Raw genomic sequence first — 19,026 nt, 5'->3', positions numbered from 1 at the left:
AGAGCGGCCGAGTGTTCGGCTGGTTGGAGCGGCGTGTAGCGGCTTCCGGCGGCGCTAGTGAGAGCGCTGTGCTGCGGCAATTCCTGGCTTTGAAGTCCGTACAGCGCGGACGGAGCGGCTGGGGCGGGCGCTGGTATTAGCGGCGGGTGCGGGCGGCGGTAATGAAAACGGACCCCACACAGCGGGGTGGCAGCGCGCGCTGACCGCCCCGTCCCCCCCAGCATACATTGTCTTGTAGGGAGGGCTGCGACGGGGCTTCTATCTGTAAGCTCCGTCCAGCTGTTCAGTTCATGGCTGCGACGGGGCTTCTCCTGTAAGCTCCGTCCAGCTCTTGTTCATGGCTGCGACGGGGCTTCTTTCTGTAAGCTCCGTCCAGCTTTTGCAGCAGTCAGTTGGGCTGCGTGTGGCTGTGAGGGTGCTCTTTGTGAGGACCGACACGCCATGTGCTGCTCCATGCAGCGGCACTATCCCGGACCCATGTTTTTAGAAGAAACTGGGAAGGGATTAGTCTTAAGTTGTAAAAATAAAAATAAAAAATTCACTAAGTGTGGGAGCACCCCACACCAGCCCTGTTGCTCCGACGAGCACAGAAAAAACACTGAGGTACTCGGGGAGTATGGAGGGGAGGAGTGTTACTGAATTTGAATATTCAGTGCCCTGTTCCTTTCGGAAACCGTCCATATCCCAAGAGTACTCCAGTGACCCCTAGTGGATGAAAAAGAAACTTCACCAGACAGCGGACATCTGCAAATCCGTTCGCAACTCACTCACCATCGGATGATTTTTCCAGTCTGTGCGTAGCCCAGGACTTACTCCTACAGTGTGATACAAACAGGCTGATCGGTGCCGGAGCTGACGTCACACACCCGCCCTGAAAACGCTTGGGAACGCCTGCGTTTCTCCTGACGCTCCCAGAAAATGTGCAGCTACCACCCACAAACGTCCTCTTCCTGTCAATCACCCTTTGTACGCCTAGCGATCTAAATTTTTGCACTATTCTGTCGCTGTTTGGCCTCGCACCTACGCATTGCGGAACATACGCATGCGCAGTCATTCGATAATCGTCCGCTGTCCGATTTCGCACAACAGCGATCAGGTCTGAATTAGGCCCAAAGTCGTCTTAGCGTTCCGTTAGCAATCCATCCACATTCAGAGTGCGGTCGCGTCAGATCTGAGTGTGACTCTGTATCATGCCCGAATAGGATTTAATTCGAATTTCTTTTAAAATAATAATAATATGAATAAATGTAATCAGGGACGTTAAACATTAATTCTATTCATGCTTGCTGACATTTTAAGCCCCGCCTTCTTCCCATATTGCCGGAAAGATAATATTTCATTTTATATAGGATGGCCGATATTTTACAACCCATTTCCACAGTGTGATAACGTTCTCCTCCTGCTCTGATCGAGCTGCGATACTAAATGAAATTAGTCTGTCTTAAATATTCAGTTAGATCAGGTTCAAATGTTCTGGCAACCACAATACTGAAACTGAATTAAGGTATTCAGCCCTAAATGTTGCAATCACAAAATAGGTTGGGACAGGCGGTGAAGCCATCCTTACACTATGGGCATGGGTTATGTTGTCTGACTGCAATTCCCAAATAGGCTATACTCCTATTTGGCATGCAGTCAGTGGGCACAAGATCTTGTGGTCAGGGGGCGGTGTCACTGGGAGACGCAGTGTAGACCACAAAGCAAAAAGGAAAACGAGCAGCTCATTTTGGGAAAACCTGCCGCAACGCAACTAGAACAGACTGCAAAGTGAGGGGACAAAACTACTCCCCCACCCCCATAATGCTACTGCACTAGGGAATTACACAGAGGGGGTCATTCCGACCCGTTCGCTCGCTGCGTTTTAATGCAGCAGAGCGAACGGGTCCCTGCTGCACATGCGCCGGAGTGCGCCTGCGGGACGGCCGAAGGCCCTAGCAGGACGGCGATCTCCTCTGCCTGATTGACAGGCAGAGGAGATCGATGGGCGGGAGGGGGCGGAACGGCGGCGTTTGGCCGCCGTTTCGTAGGCGCGGTCCGGGCCAACGCAGGCGTGGCCGGACCGAACAAGAGGCGGGCAGCAGCGGCTGCGTGACGTCATAGGCAGCCACTGCGGGCCGGGGAGTGAGGAGTAGCTCCCAGCAAGCACTCTAAAGCTGCACTGGCCGGGAGTTACTCCTGAAGTGCAAAGGCATCGCCGCTGTGCGATGCCTTTGCACTTCTACAAGGGGGGCCGGACAGATATGCGGGGCGGACTAGCCCTGTGCTGGGCGTCCCCCCGCATGTCAGGGAAGATGATCGTAGCTGTGCTAAAACGATCAACTCGGAATGACCCCCAGAGTTGGGTCTCAGCCTTGCCTAATCAACTTGGAGACAGCAGTTTAATAGAACAATGAGAATGCAAGGAGTTCAGCATGAATCACCACTAACATTTCAATATCAAGTCACTGGGAATCCAGGTTTAGTTGAGAATATTCATTTTATAGTCAGCCAATCAAATCGCTGCTTGCACAGAACCTAAGGGGTCATTCAGATCTGATCGCTGGGCTGCTAATTATACCGTCCTGCGTTCATATAATCGCCGCCTACAGGGGGAGTGTATTTTTGCCGTGCAAGTGTGCGATACTATGTGTACGCTGAGCTGGTAAAATTCACTTTGTACAGTCTCTGCGCAGCCCAGGACTTACTCCTCCAGTGCGATGAGAACCGGCTGATCGGGGCCGGAGCTGACGTCACACACCCTCCCTGAAAACGCTTGGACGCGCCTGCGTTTTTCCGGACACTCCCTGTAAACACTCAGGTGCCACCCACAAGCGGCTTCCTCCTATCACCTTGCGAATGCCCGTGCCAATGGAATTTTTCGCACCACCCCATCGCTGGCAGGCGATGCCCGCTGTTGTTGTCCGACGCGCGTGCGCGTTGCGGTGCACACGCATGCGCATTTAGTACCTGAACGCCCGCTGTGTAAAAATGCACAGCACGCAATCAGGTCTGAATGACCCCCCTAGGCCACAGAGCAGTAGAAGCTGTGGCGACAACTTACCAGAGCCTGGCTGACGTTGCCCCCAGTGGCCAGAGACTTGAAGTGGCTGCTATTGTACACCAACTGGAAATCCGATATCTCCAGAGTCTCCAGCCTCTCCTGAGTCTGACGGTCAATCACATGGAGCTTCTCTGCGCTGTCCAGGAGTGCCACTGTGCGAGCATTGATCCACTGCAACAGCGAGGGACAGCATTAGGCCTGATAGAAAGCATCGGCAGCTGCCGGGAACCCGGGAACTGGCACATGGGCGCTCGGTGCTTACCGTGAAGTTGATGAGATCATAGTGCAAGTGGAGCTGCTTCTGCTTGTTTATGTGGATTGCTCCAGATTCATCTCTCTTCACCTTCAGATACAGGACATGGGTGACTGATACATTCTTGTACAGTGATAAAGGTTTTCAGGTGCAGTCAGAGCGGAAACACGGGATGGAACTCTAGTTTATCAGAATGAATGCTGGGAAGGGGAGCATGAATGGACAATACTAGCACGGCGTCTGGGCCTGTTATATTGTTGGGTATTGAGGGTTTTCACCGCCTGCAGCTTCCTACACACAAGAAGCTTTCAATTAACTAAAGAACATATTTACTCTACTCTACATATACATAGCAGACTTAGGGCGACATTTACTGAGCTTTGGATGGAGATAAAGTTCCGGCCAATCAGCTCCTGTCATTTTTCAAACCCAGCCTGTGGCATGGCAGTTAGGAGCGGATTGGCTGGTACTTTATCTCCGTTGACTTTATTTTCCCCTCCAAGGCTTAGTAAATAGACCCCTTAGGGATCTATTTATGAAGCAGTGAAAAGAGTGGAGAACTGAGCTAGTGGAGAAGTTGCCCATGGCAACCAATCAGCTGCTCTGTATTATTTTGGGCGTGGATCATTAGATCGACAGTGTCTGGGTCGACAATGTTTAGGTTGACCACTATAGGTCGACAGGGTTTCTAGGTCGACATGTGCTAGGTATACAGGTCAAAAGGTCAACATGGGTTGTTGTTTTTTTTTTTTTTTTTGGGTGTCGTTTTCTTCATAGAGTGAACGGGAACCCCAATTAGTGCACCGTGTTCGCTCGCCATGTTTCAGGCAAGGTACCTCGCTTCGCTCGGCACAGATTACCGTTCCAACCGTAGTCCACGTGGATCGTTAAGTATGAAAAAGTAAAAAATAAATTAAAAAAAATGTGAAAAACTCATGTCGACCTTTTCACCTGTCGACCTAGCACATGTCGACCTAGAACCCTCGACCTTCCAACCCTGTCGACCTAGTGACTGTTGACCTAAACATTGACGACCTAGACAGTGTCGATCTTCAGACCGGATCCCATTATTTTACAGTATGCAAATTATAAATGTTACTTCAATGCTGATTGGTTGCCATGGGCAACTTCTCCACTGGCTCACTTTTTCCCACTTATCACTGCTTCATGAATAGACCCCTTAGTACAGAAAAGCTTGATCTGTAGCCATCACCCATTACAGAACAGTGGAGGGACCCAATCCCTGGCATAACAGGCTGGGAAGACTCTGTCAGACTCTTGGCACATCCCTCCCTGTGCTGCTAGCAGTCCATTAAATCAGACTTATATTGTACATTAAGCCCAGCTCAGATACGCAACTAACGTCAGCCAACCACCATCGCAGATGCTCGAGCCCAGGAACTAATTTCTGGGGGGAAATAGTCATAATATCGACACTGATGGGTCATCATTGGACACATTTGCAGAATGTTGACATTCACAATCTCGACGTGTGAAATGTCAAAATTTTACACGGACTGGCAGTGGAGGGTTAGGCTACGGACGGGGGATTAGGGGCAGGCTACGGGAGGGGAGGTAAGGGTTAGGCAACGGGAGAGGAGGCTAGGGTTAGGCATGGTATCCGGTTGATAGATCTACAGTAAAAGAATAGACAGTCACTAGGTTGACCTTAAATGGTCGACATGTAAAAGGTTCAAACAGGGTCAAAAGGTCAACAGGTCAAAAGGTAGACTTTGATTAATGTCAAAAAGTTCAAAAGGTTGATCCAAGTTTCTTTTTCATTTATTTAATTATTTACCATACACGATTGTCACTAGTAACCTTGCCCGACGCGTGGCGAGAGAGGTGAGCCGTGAGGGTACACGCTTCCACTAATTTAACTTAGATATAAAGAAACATATAAAATAACCCGTCTAACATTTGTCGACCTTTTAACCCTGTCGACTTTTCTACTGTCTACCTTTTCCATGTCAACTATTTGTGGTCGATCTACTAATTGTATATCTTTTTACTGTAGATCTAATAAACCACAACCATTAGGCACTAGATGGGAGGGTTATGGTTAGGCTATAGGAGGGGAGGTTAGGGTTAGGTTATGGAAGGGGAGGGATACGCAACAGGACGGGAGATTAGGTGTTAGGCTATAGAAGGGGATATTAAGGCTAGGCACTAGGGGTAGGGATAGACTGCGGGAGGGGAGGATTAGTTTTAGGCTACGGGAGGGGAGGGTTAGGCACTAGGTGGATTGTTAGGGATAGGCTACGGGAGGGGAGGGTTAGGCACTAGGTGGATGGTTAGCGATAGGTTACGGGAGGGGAGGGTTAGGCACTAGGTGGATGGTTAGGGATAGGCTACGGGAGGGGAGGGTTAGGCACTAGGTGGATGGTTAGGGATAGGCTACGGGAGGGGAGGGTTAGGCACTAGGTGGATGGTTAGGGATAGGCTACGGGAGGGGAGGGTTAGGCACTAGGTGGATGGTTAGGGATAGGCTTCGGGAGGGGAGGGTTAGGCACTAGGTGGATGGTTAGGGATAGGCTACGGGAGGGAAGGGTTAGGCACTAGGTGGATGGTTAGGTATAGGCTACGGGAGGGGAATTTTGGGTAAGGCACTGGGGGAAAGGGATCTGCCCAACCCGGAAGACACCACTGGAGCTGTTGTACCAGGTAAGTCACCACTAGACCACCAGGGATATTTTGTTCACATTCTAATCATGTCAACATTTTATTAGTGTTGACATTATGAATGCCGACGTGGTCAATGTTATCATGCTGTGTGTTAAGAAGATATAACACACCCAATTTCTGGAGCTAATTATGGGCAATACCCAACCATTCTGGTATTCTGGGAGACTGCGGTGGAAATTCTGTCTATCCTACTTACAGTATTGACCTGGTTCTTAAGAAGCCTGATGTGTGCTTATCTGTTCTAGAGAACAAGGCGATATGGTCACTCCACAGATGTATTATACCTGGGGAACCAATCCTAGACAGAATCCATCCTGAGATAGATGTTGCAGGTCCCACCTACTAAGTGGATTGGGAAATCTCAGAGACAGAATACGTCCCCCGCGTGCTGGTATTAGACCTCGATTCTGACTGCTTCGTTGTCTCACGTGTCTGCCGTGTAATGTTGTGATAACATACATCCGAGTGTAACACACACATAATACAAGACGCTGACGCCCTACCCTTGCTGTATTCGGGCTCAGTCTTCTGTTTAGGAAATAATAGATACAAGTTGACTCTTCTTACCAAGAGGAAATGCACCACGTCCCCTCTGCAAAACGCCAGCATGGGGTTCAGGGCTCCCTGCAGGATGACAAAGTGCCAGGCCAGAAGTGGCACGCTGGAGGGGTCCATCTGTCAGACGAAACAGCTCATATTGAACCTGCGTCCGCATCAGACTACTCATTGCTGCAGTCTACAAAGTCTGTGCAAGGACGCAGGACTCTCTGCAGGATACATTAAATGTGCGCTATATTTTCCATACAAGGTGATGGCTCTTCAATGCATTTGTGTGCGATACAATGAAACAAATTACAAATACGCCATTTTTAAAGTTACAGTTGTAATGGTCACGTACTACAATAGTTGTATTATGATCCCCGGGATATTTAATTTGTGTACATATAAAAAGTGACATACGGAGTTTGGAACATGGAAAACAGCAAAAATGTTGATTTTACATTTCACTATGCAACATAATTATTCAGTAACTAATTACTAAGAGACGGAACGTTGCTGCTAAATGACAATTCCGACACTGTAACGTTAAGCTTCCCCGTATGATCTATGAATCCCCAGGCAGCACTGTCAGTAGTAAGACGCTGTCATGTGACAGGGGAAAGGGTCGCCAATGAACTCCAAACTGTCGCTACAGTACCAGCGTGCGTCCTCAGAACACTGTGCTATTCATACTAGATAAAGGCGGCTCTCAGTGTCTGCCTGACACCACCATCCACGGCAGCTCATTTTACTCCCGCAACGGTCGGCTTTGAATGATTCACAATGCACTGCTAATGTACAGTTACCAACATGCATACCGTGGCCCGGATTAATCAAGCCTTGGAGAGTGATAAATTACATGGTGATAAAGTACCAACCAATAAGTCCCTAACTGCCATGTTACAGGCTGTGTTTGAAAAATTACAGTTAGGAGCTGATTGTCTGGTACTTTATCACTATGCACTTTATCACACTCCAAGGTCTGATAAATCTGGGCCTATGACAATATCAAACACTACACAAACATGACACAGCTGGAATTAAATGGAACAGGGATAAACACCAACACCCAAATCTGTGCATATCTTATTAATAGATTAATAACATCAGTTTGAAAAGAAAAGTTGGAAAATTAGATTCGGTCCAAGAATCAAACATTTTCGGAAGTGCGAGACTCTGCGCCGTTGTCTAATCCATAACCCTTAGATCACAATAACCATCATAACAAATGCAGTTACCCCATCTGGCTCCTTTGCTTCTCCATCTCCAAAAAAAAAAAAAAGGTTGGGCAGCATGGTGATGTAGAGGTTAACATTGCTACTTCAGGAGAACCAAGGTCATGGACTCTAAATGTGTAGAGTTTGCATGGGTTTCTTTCCACAAAAACATAGTGGCGGGTTAAATGGTGTCTGACAAACATTAACCATAGTGTGTATGTGTGTGTGCATGTGGTGGGGAATATAGATTGTAAGCTCCACTGGGCAGAACTGATATGAGTAACTGAAATAATCTCCAAAAAATGCTGCAGAATACGTGTACGCTATACAAATAATTGGTAATAAAGAGTTAACAGAAGTTACTTATATTTAATCTAATGTGTATCGGGTCACCGGGGTTACGGATTAATCAAGGGGGATACGGTCGTTAGGCCGACCCAACTTAGGTCGACCATTGAAGTTCGACATGGGCATTAGGTCGACAGGTCAAAATGTTGACATGAGTTTTTCACATTTTTTTTCCATTTTTTGGACTTTTTCATACTTTACGATCCACATGGACTATAATTGGGAACGGTAACTGAGTGAAGCGAGCCATGCGAGGGGACACCGTGCACTAATTGGGGTTCCCCGTCACTTTACGAAAAAAACGACACGAAAAAAAAGGTCCAAAAACTCATGTCGACCTTTTCACCTGTCGATCTAGCCCATATGGACCTTCAGTGGCCGACCTAATGACTGTCAACCTAAGTTGTGTCGACCCAACGACCCATACCCAATCAATGAAGGTAACACAACTGTAATATTAAACTGAGGCCCAGCCAACACCCTATGCTAGTACCCATTGTAGACATTTAAAAATAAGATTTTACTCACCGGTAAATCTATTTCTCGTAGTCCGTAGTGGATGCTGGGGACTCCGTAAGGACCATGGGGAATAGACGGGCTCCGCAGGAGACTGGGCACACTAAAAGAAAGATTTGGTACTACCTGGTGTGCACTGGCTCCTCCCTCTATGCCCCTCCTCCAGACCTCAGTTAGGATACTGTGCCCGGAAGAGCTGACACAATAAGGAAGGATTTTGAATCCCGGGTAAGACTCATACCAGCCACACCAATCACACCGTATAACTCGTGATATTAAACCCAGTTAACAGTATGAAATACAACTGAGCCTCTCAACAGATGGCTCAAAAATAACCCTTTAGTTAGGCAATAACTATATACAAGTATTGCAGACAATCCGCACTTGGGATGGGCGCCAAGCATCCACTACGGACTACGAGAAATAGATTTACCGGTGAGTAAAATCTTATTTTCTCTGACGTCCTAGTGGATGCTGGGGACTCCGTAAGGACCATGGGGATTATACCAAAGCTCCCAAACGGGCGGGAGAGTGCGGATGACTCTGCAACACCGAATGAGAGAACTCAAGGTCCTCCTCAGCCAGGGTATCAAATTTGTAGAATTTAGCAAACGTGTTTGCCCCTGACCAAGTAGCAGCTCGGCAAAGTTGTAAAGCCGAGACCCCTCGGGCAGCCGCCCAGGATGAGCCCACCTTCCTCGTGGAATGGGCTTTCACTGATTTAGGATGCGGCAATCCAGCCGCAGAATGCGCCAGCTGAATTGTGCTACAAATCCAGCGAGCAATAGTCTGCTTAGAAGCAGGAGCACCTATTTTATTGGGTGCATACAGGATAAAAAGCGAGTCAGTTTTCCTGACTCCAGCCGTCCTGGAAACATAAATTTTCAAGGCCCTGACTACGTCCAGTAACTTGGAATCCTCCAAGTCCCTAGTAGCCGCAGGCACCACAATAGGTTGGTTCAAGTGAAAAGCTGATACCACCTTAGGGAGAAACTGGGGACGAGTCCTCAATTCTGCCCTATCCATATGGAAAATCAGATAAGGGCTTTTACATGACAAAGCCGCCAATTCTGACACACGCCTGGCCGAAGCCAAGGCCAATAACATGACCACTTTCCACGTGAGATATTTGAGATCCACGGTTTTAAGTGGCTCAAACCAATGTGATTTCAGGAAATTCAATACCACATTGAGATCCCAAGGTGCCACAGGAGGCACAAAAGGGGGCTGAATATGAAGCACTCCCTTTACAAAAGTCTGAACTTCAGGCAGTGAAGCCAGTTCTTTCTGGAAGAAAATCGACAGAGCCGAAATCTGGACCTTAATGGAACCCAATTTTAGGCCCATAGTCACTCCTGACTGTAGGAAGTGCAGAAAACGACCCAGCTGAAATTCCTCTGTAGGGGCCTTCCTGGCCTCACACCACGCAACATATTTCCGCCAAATGCGGTGATAATGGTTTGCGGTTACTTCTTTCCTGGCTTTTATCAGCGTAGGAATTACTTCCTCCGGAATGCCCTTTTCCTTTAGGATCCGGAATTCAACCGCCATGCCGTCAAACGCAGCCGCGGTAAGTCTTGGAACAGACAGGGCCCCTGCTGTAGCAGATCCTGTCTGAGCGGTAGAGGCCATGGGTCCTCTGATAACATTTCTTGAAGTTCCGGGTACCAAGCTCTTCTTGGCCAATCCGGAACCACGAGTATCGTTCTTACTCCTCGCCTTCTTATTATTCTCAGTACCTTTGGTATGAGGGGCAGAGGAGGGAACACATAAACCGACTGGTACACCCACGGTGTCACTAGAGCGTCCACAGCTATCGCCTGAGGGTCCCTTGACCTGGCGCAATATCTCTTTAGCTTCTTGTTGAGGCGGGAAGCCATCATGTCCACCTGTGGCCTTTCCCAGCGGTTTACCAACAGTAGGAAGACTTCTGGATGAAGTCCCCACTCTCCCGGGTGTAGGTCGTGTCTGCTGAGGAAGTCTGCTTCCCAGTTGTCCACTCCCGGAATGAACACTGCTGACAGTGCTAGTACATGATTTTCCGCCCATCGGAGAATCCTTGTGGCTTCTGCCATGGCCACCCTGCTTCTTGTGCCGCCCTGTCGGTTTACATGGGCGACTGCCGTGATGTTGTCTGATTGGATCAGAACCGGCTGGTTTTGAAGCAGGGGTCTTGCCTGACTTAGGGCATTGTAAATGGCCCTCAGTTCCAGAATGTTTATGTGTAGGGACGACTCCTGACTTGACCAAAGTCCCTGGAAGTTTCTTCCCTGTGTGACTGCGCCCCAGCCCCGAAGGCTGGCATCCGTGGTCACCAGGACCCAGTCCTGTATGCCGAAACTGCGGCCCACTAGAAGATGAGCACTCTGCAGCCACCACAGTAGAGACACCCTGGTCCTTGGAGACAGGGTTATCAGTTGATGCATCTGAAGATGCGATCCCGACCACTTGTCCAAGAGGTCCCACTGGAAGGTCCTTGCATGGAACCTGCCGAATGGAATTGCTTCGTACGAAGCCACCATTTTTCCCAGGACTCGTGTGCAGTGATGCACCGATACCCGTTTTGGTTTTAGGAGGTCTCTGACTAGAGAAGACAGCTCCTCGGCTTTCTCCTGCGGGAGAAACACTTTTTTCTGTTCTGTGTCCAGAATCATCCCCAGGAACAGTAAGCGTGTGGAAGGAACCAGCTGTGACTTTGGAATGTTTAGAATCCAGCCATGCTGTTGTAGCACTTCCCGAGATAGTGCTACTCCGACCAGTAACTGCTCCCTGGACCTCGCCTTTATTAGGAGATCGTCCAAGTACGGGATAATTAAAACTCCCTTTTTTCGAAGGAGTATCATCATTTCTGCCATTATCTTGGTAAACACACTCGGTGCCGTGGACAGTCCAAACGGTAGTGTCTGGAATTGGTAATGGCAATCCTGTACCACAAATCTGAGGTACTCCTGGTGAGGAAGGTAAATTGGGACATGCAGGTAAGCATCCTTGATGTCCAGAGATACCATGTAATCCCCCTCGTCCAGGCTTGCAATAACCGCCCTGAGCGATTCCATCTTGAACTTGAATCTTTTTATGTATGTGTTCAAGGATTTCAAATTTAAAATAAGAATTTACTTACCGATAATTCTATTTCTCATAGTCCGTAGTGGATGCTGGGGACTCCGTAAGGACCATGGGGAATAGCGGCTCCGCAGGAGACTGGGCACATCTAAAGAAAGCTTTAGGACTATCTGGTGTGCACTGGCTCCTCCCCCTATGACCCTCCTCCAAGCCTCAGTTAGGATACTGTGCCCGGACGAGCGTACACAATAAGGAAGGATTTTGAATCCCGGGTAAGACTCATACCAGCCACACCAATCACACCGTATAACCTGTGATCTGAACCCAGTTAACAGCATGATAACAGAGGAGCCTCTGAAAGATGGCTCACAACAATAATAACCCGATTTTTGTAACAATAACTATGTACAAGTATTGCAGACAATCCGCACTTGGGATGGGCGCCCAGCATCCACTACGGACTATGAGAAATAGAATTATCGGTAAGTAAATTCTTATTTTCTCTAACGTCCTAAGTGGATGCTGGGGACTCCGTAAGGACCATGGGGATTATACCAAAGCTCCCAAACGGGCGGGAGAGTGCGGATGACTCTGCAGCACCAAATGAGAGAACTCCAGGTCATCCTCAGCCAGGATATCAATTTTGTAGAATTTTACAAACGTATTTGCTCCTGACCAAGTAGCTGCTCGGCAAAGTTGTAAAGCCGAGACCCCTCGGGCAGCCGCCCAAGATGAGCCCACCTTCCTTGTGGAGTGGGCATTACAGATTTTTGGCTGTGGCAGGCCTGCCACAGAATGTGCAAGCTGAATTGTACTACAAATCCAACGAGCAATAGTCTGCTTAGAAGCAGGAGCACCCAGCTTGTTGGGTGCATACAGGATAAACAGCGAGTCAGATTTCCTGACTCCAGCCCTCCTGGAAACATATATTTTCAGGGCCCTGACAACGTCTAGCAACTTGGAGTCCTCCAAGTCCCTAGTAGCCGCAGGCACCACAAATAGGTTGGTTCAGGTGAAACGCTGAAACCACCTTAGGGAGAAACTGAGGACGAGTCCTCAATTCCGCCCTGTCCGAATGGAACATCAGATAAGGGCTTTTTCAGGATAAAGCCGCCAATTCTGACACGCGCCTGGCCCAGGCCAGGGCCAACAGCATGACCACTTTCCATGTGAGATATTTTAACTCCACAGATTTAAGTGGTTCAAACCAATGTGACTTTTGGAACCCAAAACTACATTGAGATCCCAAAGTGCCACTGGAGGCACAAAAGGAGGCTGTATATGCAGTACCCCTTTTACAAACGTCTGAACTTCAGGGACTGAAGCTAGTTCTTTTTGGAAGAAAATTGACAGGGCCGAAATTTGAACCTTAATGGACCCTAATTTCAGGCCCATAGACACTCCTGTTTGCAGGAAATGTAGGAATCGACCCAGTTGAATTTCCACCGTCGGGCCTTACTGGCCTCGCACCACGCAACATATTTTCGCCAATTGCGGTGATAATGTTTTTGCGGTTACATCCTTCCTGGCTTTGATCAGGATAGGGATGACTTCATCCGGAATGCCTTTTTTCCTTCAGGATCCGGCGTTCAACCGCCATGCCGTCAAACGCAGCCGCGGTAAGTCTTGGGACAGACAGGGTCCTTGCTGGAGCAGGTCCCTTCTTAGAGGTAGAGGCCACGGATCCTCCGTGAGCATCTCTTGAAGTTCCGGTTACCAAATCCTTCTTGGCCAATCCGGAGCCACGAATATAGTGCTTACTCCTCTCCATCTTATCAATCTCAGTACCTTGGGTATGAGAGGCAGAGGAGGGAACACATACCCTGACTGGTACACCCACGGTGTTACCAGAGCGTCTACAGCTATTGCCTGAGGGTCCCTGGACCTGGCGCAATACCTGTCGAGTTTTTCCCAACGGTTTATAATCATGTGGAAGACTTCTGGGTGAAGTCCCCACTCTCCCGGGTGGAGGTCGTGCTGAGGAAGTCTGCTTCCCAGTTGTCCACTCCCGGAATGAATACTGCTGACAGTGCTATCACATGATTTTCCGCCCAGCGAAGAATCCTTGCAGCTTCTGCCATTGTCCTGCTTCTTGTGCCACCCTGTCTGTTTACGTGGGTGACTGCCGTGATGTTGTCCGACTGGATCAACACCGGCTGACCTTGAAGCAGAGGTCTTGCTAAGCTTAGAGCATTGTAAATGTCCCTTAGCTTCAGGATATTTATGTGAAGTGATGTCTCCAGGCTTGACCATAAGTCCTGGATATTCCTTCCCTGTGTGACTGCTCCCCAGCCTCGCAGGCTGGCATCCGTGGTTACCAGGACCCAGTCCTGAATGCCGAATCTGCGGCCCTCTAGAAGATGAGCACTCTGCAACCACCACAGGAGGGACACCCTTGTCCTTGGTGACAGGGTTATCCGCTGATGCATCTGAAGATGCGACCCGGACCATTTGTCCAGCAGGTCCCACTGGAAAGTTCTTGCGTGGAATCTGCCGAATGGGATTGCTTCGTAGGAAGCCACCCTTTTACCCAGAACCCTTGTGCATTGATGCACTGAGACTTGGCTCGGTTTTAGGAGGTTCCTGACTAGCTCGGATAACTCCCTGGCTTTCTCCTCCGGGAGAAACACCTTTTTCTGGACTGTGTCCAGGATCATCCCTAGGAACAGAAGACAAGTCGTCGGAACCAGCTGCGATTTTGGAATATTGAGAGTCCAACCGTGCTGCAGCAACACTACCTGAGATAGTGCTACACCGACCTCCAACTGTTCCCTGGATCTTACCCTTATCAGGGAATTGTCCAAGTAAGGGATAACTAAAATTCCCTTCCTTTGAAGGAATATCATCATTTCGGCCATTACCTTGGTAAAGACCCGGGGTGCCGTGGACCATCCATACGGCAGCGTCTGAACTGATAGTGACAGTTCTGTACCATAAACCTGAGGTACCCTTGGTGAGAAGGGTAAATTTTGACATGAAGGTAAGCATCCTTGATGTCCCGAGACATCATGTAGTCCCCTTCTTCCAGGTTCGCAATCACTGCTCTGAGTGACTCAATCTTGAATTTGAACCTCTGTATGTAAGTGTTCAAAGATTTTAGATTTAGAATCGGTCTCACCGAGCCGTCCGGCTTCGGTACCACAACAGTGTGGAATAATACCCCGTTCCCTGTTGCAGGAGGGGTATCTTGAATATCACCTGCTGGGAATACAGCTTGTGAATGGCTTCCAAAACTGTCTCCCTGTCAGAAGGAGACATCGGTAAAGCCGACTTTAGGAAACGGCGAGGGGGAGACGTCTCGAATTCTAATTTGTACCCCTGAGATATCACCTGAAGGATCCAGGGGTCTACTTGCGAGTGAGCCCACTGCGCGCTGAAATTCATTGAGACGGGCCCCCCACCGTGCCCGATTCTGCTTGTAAAGCCCCAGCGTATACTGAGGGCTTGGCAGAGGCGGGAGAGGGTTTCTGTTCCTGGGAACTGGCTGATTTCTGCAGCCTTTTTCCTCTCCCTCTGTCACGGGGCAGAAATGAGGAACCTTTTGCCCGCTTATCCACGAAAAGACTGCGCCTGATAATACGGCGTCTTCTCATGTTGAGAGGCGACCTGGGGTACAAACGTGGATTTCCCAGCTGTTGCCGTGGCCACCAGGTCTGAAAGACCGACCCCAAATAACTCCTCCCCTTAATAAGGCAATACTTCCAAATGCCGTTTGGAATACGCATCACCTGACCACTGACGTGTCCATAACCCTCTACTGGTAGAAATGGACAACGCACTTAGACTTGATGCCAGTCGGCAAATATTCCGCTGTGCATCACGCATATATAGAAATGCATCTTTCAAATGCTCTATAGGCAAAAATATACTGTCCCTATCTAGGGTATCAATATTTTCAGTCAGGGAATCCGACCACGCCAACCCAGCACTGCACATCCAGGCTGAGGCGATTGCTGGTCGCAGTATAACACCAGTATGTGTGTAAATACATTTTAGGATACCCTCCTGCTTTCTATCAGCAGGATCCTTAAGGGCGGCCATCTCAGGAGAGGATAGAGCCCTTACAAGCGTGTGAGCGCTTTATCCACCCTAGGGGGTGTTTCCCAACGCACCCTAACCTCTGGCGGGAAAGGATATAATGCCAATAACATTTTAGAAATTATCAGTTGTTATCGGGGGAAACCCACGCATCATCACACTAAAACTTTCACTAAGAAGCTCAGGAGAGCCCCTAGTGTGCACCCTTCTCGTTCGGGCACAGAGATCTAACTGAGGCTTGGAGGAGGGTCATAGGGGGAGGAGCCAGTGCACACCAGATAGTCCTAAAGCTTTCTTTAGATGTGCCCAGTCTCCTGCGGAGCCGCTATTCCCCATGGTCCTTACGGAGTCCCCAGCATCCACTTAGGACGTTAGAGAAAATGGGTCTCACCGAACCGTACGGTTTCGGTACCACAAACAGTGTGGAATAGTAACCCCGTCCTTGTTGAAGTAGGGGTACTTTGACTATCACCTGCTGGGAATACAGCTTGTGAATTGCCTCTAGTACAGCCTCCCTGCCCGAGGGAGTTGTCGGTAAGGCCGATTTGAGGAAACGGCGGGGGGGAGGCGCCTCGAATTCCAGCTTGTACCCCTGAGATACTACTTGAAGGATCCAGGGATCCACCCGTGAGCGAACCCACTGATCGCTGAAATTTTTGAGGCGGCCCCCCACCGTACCTGGCTCCGCCTGTGGAGCCCCACCGTCATGCGGCGGATTTGGAAGAAGCGGGGGAGGACTTTTGTTCCTGGGAACCTGCTGCGTGGTGCAGCTTTTTTCCCCTTCCTCTGCCTCTAGACAGAAAGGATCCGCCTTTTCCCCGCCTGTTTTTCTGGGGTCGAAAGGACTGTACCTGATAATACGGCGCTTTCTTAGGCTGTGAGGGGACATGGGGTAAAAATGCTGACTTCCCAGCTGTTGCTGTGGAAACAAGGTCTGAGAGACCATCCCCGAATAACTCCTCACCCTTATAAGGCAAAACTTCCATGTGCCTTTTAGAATCTGCATCCCCTGTCCACTGCCGAGTCCATAAGCCTCTCCTAGCAGAAATGGACAATGCACTTATTCTAGATGCCAGCCGGCAGATCTCCCTCTGTGCATCTCTCATGTACAAGACTGAGTCTTTTATATGCTCTACGGTTAGCAATATAGTGTCCCTGTCCAGGGTGTCAATATTTTCTGACAGGGAATCTGACCAAGCAGCAGCAGCACTGCACATCCACGCTGAAGCAATAGCTGGTCTCAGTATAACACCAGTGTGTGTATATATAGACTTTAGGATAGCCTCCTGCTTTCTATCAGCAGGTTCCTTTAGGGCGGCCGTATCCGGAGACGGTAGTGCCACCTTTTTAGACAAACGTGTGAGCGCTTTATCCACCCTAGGGGGAGTTTCCCAACGTGACCTATCCTCTGGCGAGAAAGGGAACGCCATTAGTAATTTTTTTGAAATCACCAATTTCTTATCAGGGAAAGCCCACGCTTCTTCACACACTTCATTTAATTCTTCAGATGGGGGAAAAACTATTGGTAGTTTTTTCTCCCCAAACATAATACCCTTTTTTGAGGTACCTGGGTTTATATCAGAAAGGTGTAAAACCTCTTTCATTGCCTCAATCATGCCACGAATGGCCCTAGTGGACATTAAATTTGACTCATCGTCGTCGACACTGGTATCAGTATCCGTGTCGACATCTGTGTCTGCCATCTGAGGTAGTGGGCGTTTTAGAGCCCCTGATGGCCTTTGAATTGCCTGGGCAGGCACGAGCTGAGAAGCCGGCTGTCCCGCATTTGGCATGTCGTCAAATTTTTTATGTAAGGAGTCGACACTTGCACGTAATTCCTTCCATAAGTCCATCCACTCAGGTGTCTGCCCCGCAGGGGGTGACATCACATTTATAGGCATCTGCTCCGCCTCCACATAAGTCTCCTCATCAAACATGTCGACACAGCCGTACCGACACACCGCACACACACACAGGGAATGCTCTTAAAGGAGACAGGACCCCACAAAAGCCCTTTGGGGAGACAGAGAGAGAGTATGCCAGCACACACCAGAGCGCTATATAATGCAGGGACTAACTGAATTATGTCCCCTATAGCTGCTATAATATTTACTGCGCCTCAAATCTGTGCCCCCCCCCCCCCCCCCCCTCTCTTTTTTACCCTTTTCTGTAGTGTAGACTGCAGGGGAGAGTCAGGGAGCTTCCTTCCAGCGGAACTGTGAGGGAATAATGGCGCCAGTGTGCTGAGGGAGATGGCTCCACCCCTTTTTCGGCTGACTTTTCTCCCGCTTTTTTCTGTATTCTGGCAGGGGTAATTACCACATATATAGCCTCTGGGGCTATATATTGTGGTTATTTTGCCAGCCAAGGTGATATTATTGCTGCTCAGGGCGCCCCCCCCCAGCGCCCTGCACCCTCAGTGACCGGAGTGTGAAGTGTGTATGAGGAGCAATGGCGCACAGCTGCAGTGCTGTGCGCTACCTTGGTGAAGACTGAAGTCTTCTGCCGCCGATTTTCCGGACCATCTTCTTGCTTCTGGCTCTGTAAGGGGGACGGCGGCGCGGCTCCGGGAACGAACACCAAGGACGGGTCCTGCGGTCGATCCCTCTGGAGCTAATGGTGTCCAGTAGCCTAAGAAGCCCAAGCTAGCTGCAAGCAGGTAGGTTCGCTTCTTCTCCCCTTAGTCCCTCGTTGCAGTGAGCCTGTTGCCAGCAGGTCTCACTGTAAAATAAAAAACCTAATATATATACTTTCTTTCTAGGAGCTCAGGAGAGCCCCTAGTGTGCATTCAGCTCGGCCGGGCACAGAAATCTAACTGAGGTCTGGAGGAGGGGCATAGAGGGAGGAGCCAGTGCACACCAGGTAGTACCAAATCTTTCTTTTAGTGTGCCCAGTCTCCTGCGGAGCCCGTCTATTCCCCATGGTCCTTACGGAGTCCCCAGCATCCACTAGGACGTCAGAGAAACTCCTATACTTCTGGATTGGTTGTATTTGTAATCTGAATTTCACTGTGACTCTCTTCAGCAAGTTTTTCATTTAACATGGAGTCAGTTTTATAGATCTACATCTTAAATTCATAATATATTTTTTTTTTAAGATCCCAACCCCTTTTCTCTACACCGTACGTGATACAACTGTGTGACATTGGCGTATGGAACCATTATTTCCCCACACTGGTGTGTATATACTTATATATGGCTTTCTCTGGTACCGGCTGTGCATCTCCGTGCATGGTTAGCTGCGTGGATTAGTTTATCACACAGGCACTTCCTGACCAGCAGAGATCACTGACTCTGACCGGAATTCCCCAGGAAGCCCTGAGGTTC

The 19,026-nt window shown here is 49.1% G+C and overlaps 1 protein-coding gene across 3 annotated transcripts in view; it reads right to left on the bottom strand.

Annotated features, from left to right (window-relative positions):
* VPS8 (VPS8 subunit of CORVET complex) overlaps positions 1 to 19,026 on the bottom strand; it is a 233,405-nt gene that overhangs the window by 160,416 nt on the left and 53,963 nt on the right. For all 3 annotated transcript variants that reach the window (XM_063932991.1, XM_063932993.1, XM_063932992.1), the window contains exons 13-15: positions 6,546 to 6,653; positions 3,303 to 3,383; positions 3,041 to 3,211 (exon numbers count right to left, since the gene is read on the bottom strand). In XM_063932991.1, coding sequence (XP_063789061.1) covers positions 3,041 to 3,211; positions 3,303 to 3,383; positions 6,546 to 6,653 — 360 coding nt within the window. The remainder of the gene's footprint in view (positions 1 to 3,040; positions 3,212 to 3,302; positions 3,384 to 6,545; positions 6,654 to 19,026) is intronic.

Source organism: Pseudophryne corroboree, chromosome 7 (assembly GCF_028390025.1).
Source record: "Pseudophryne corroboree isolate aPseCor3 chromosome 7, aPseCor3.hap2, whole genome shotgun sequence".
Lineage (NCBI taxonomy): Eukaryota > Metazoa > Chordata > Amphibia > Anura > Myobatrachidae > Pseudophryne > Pseudophryne corroboree.
This window is presented reverse-complemented; position numbering and strand designations above follow the sequence as displayed.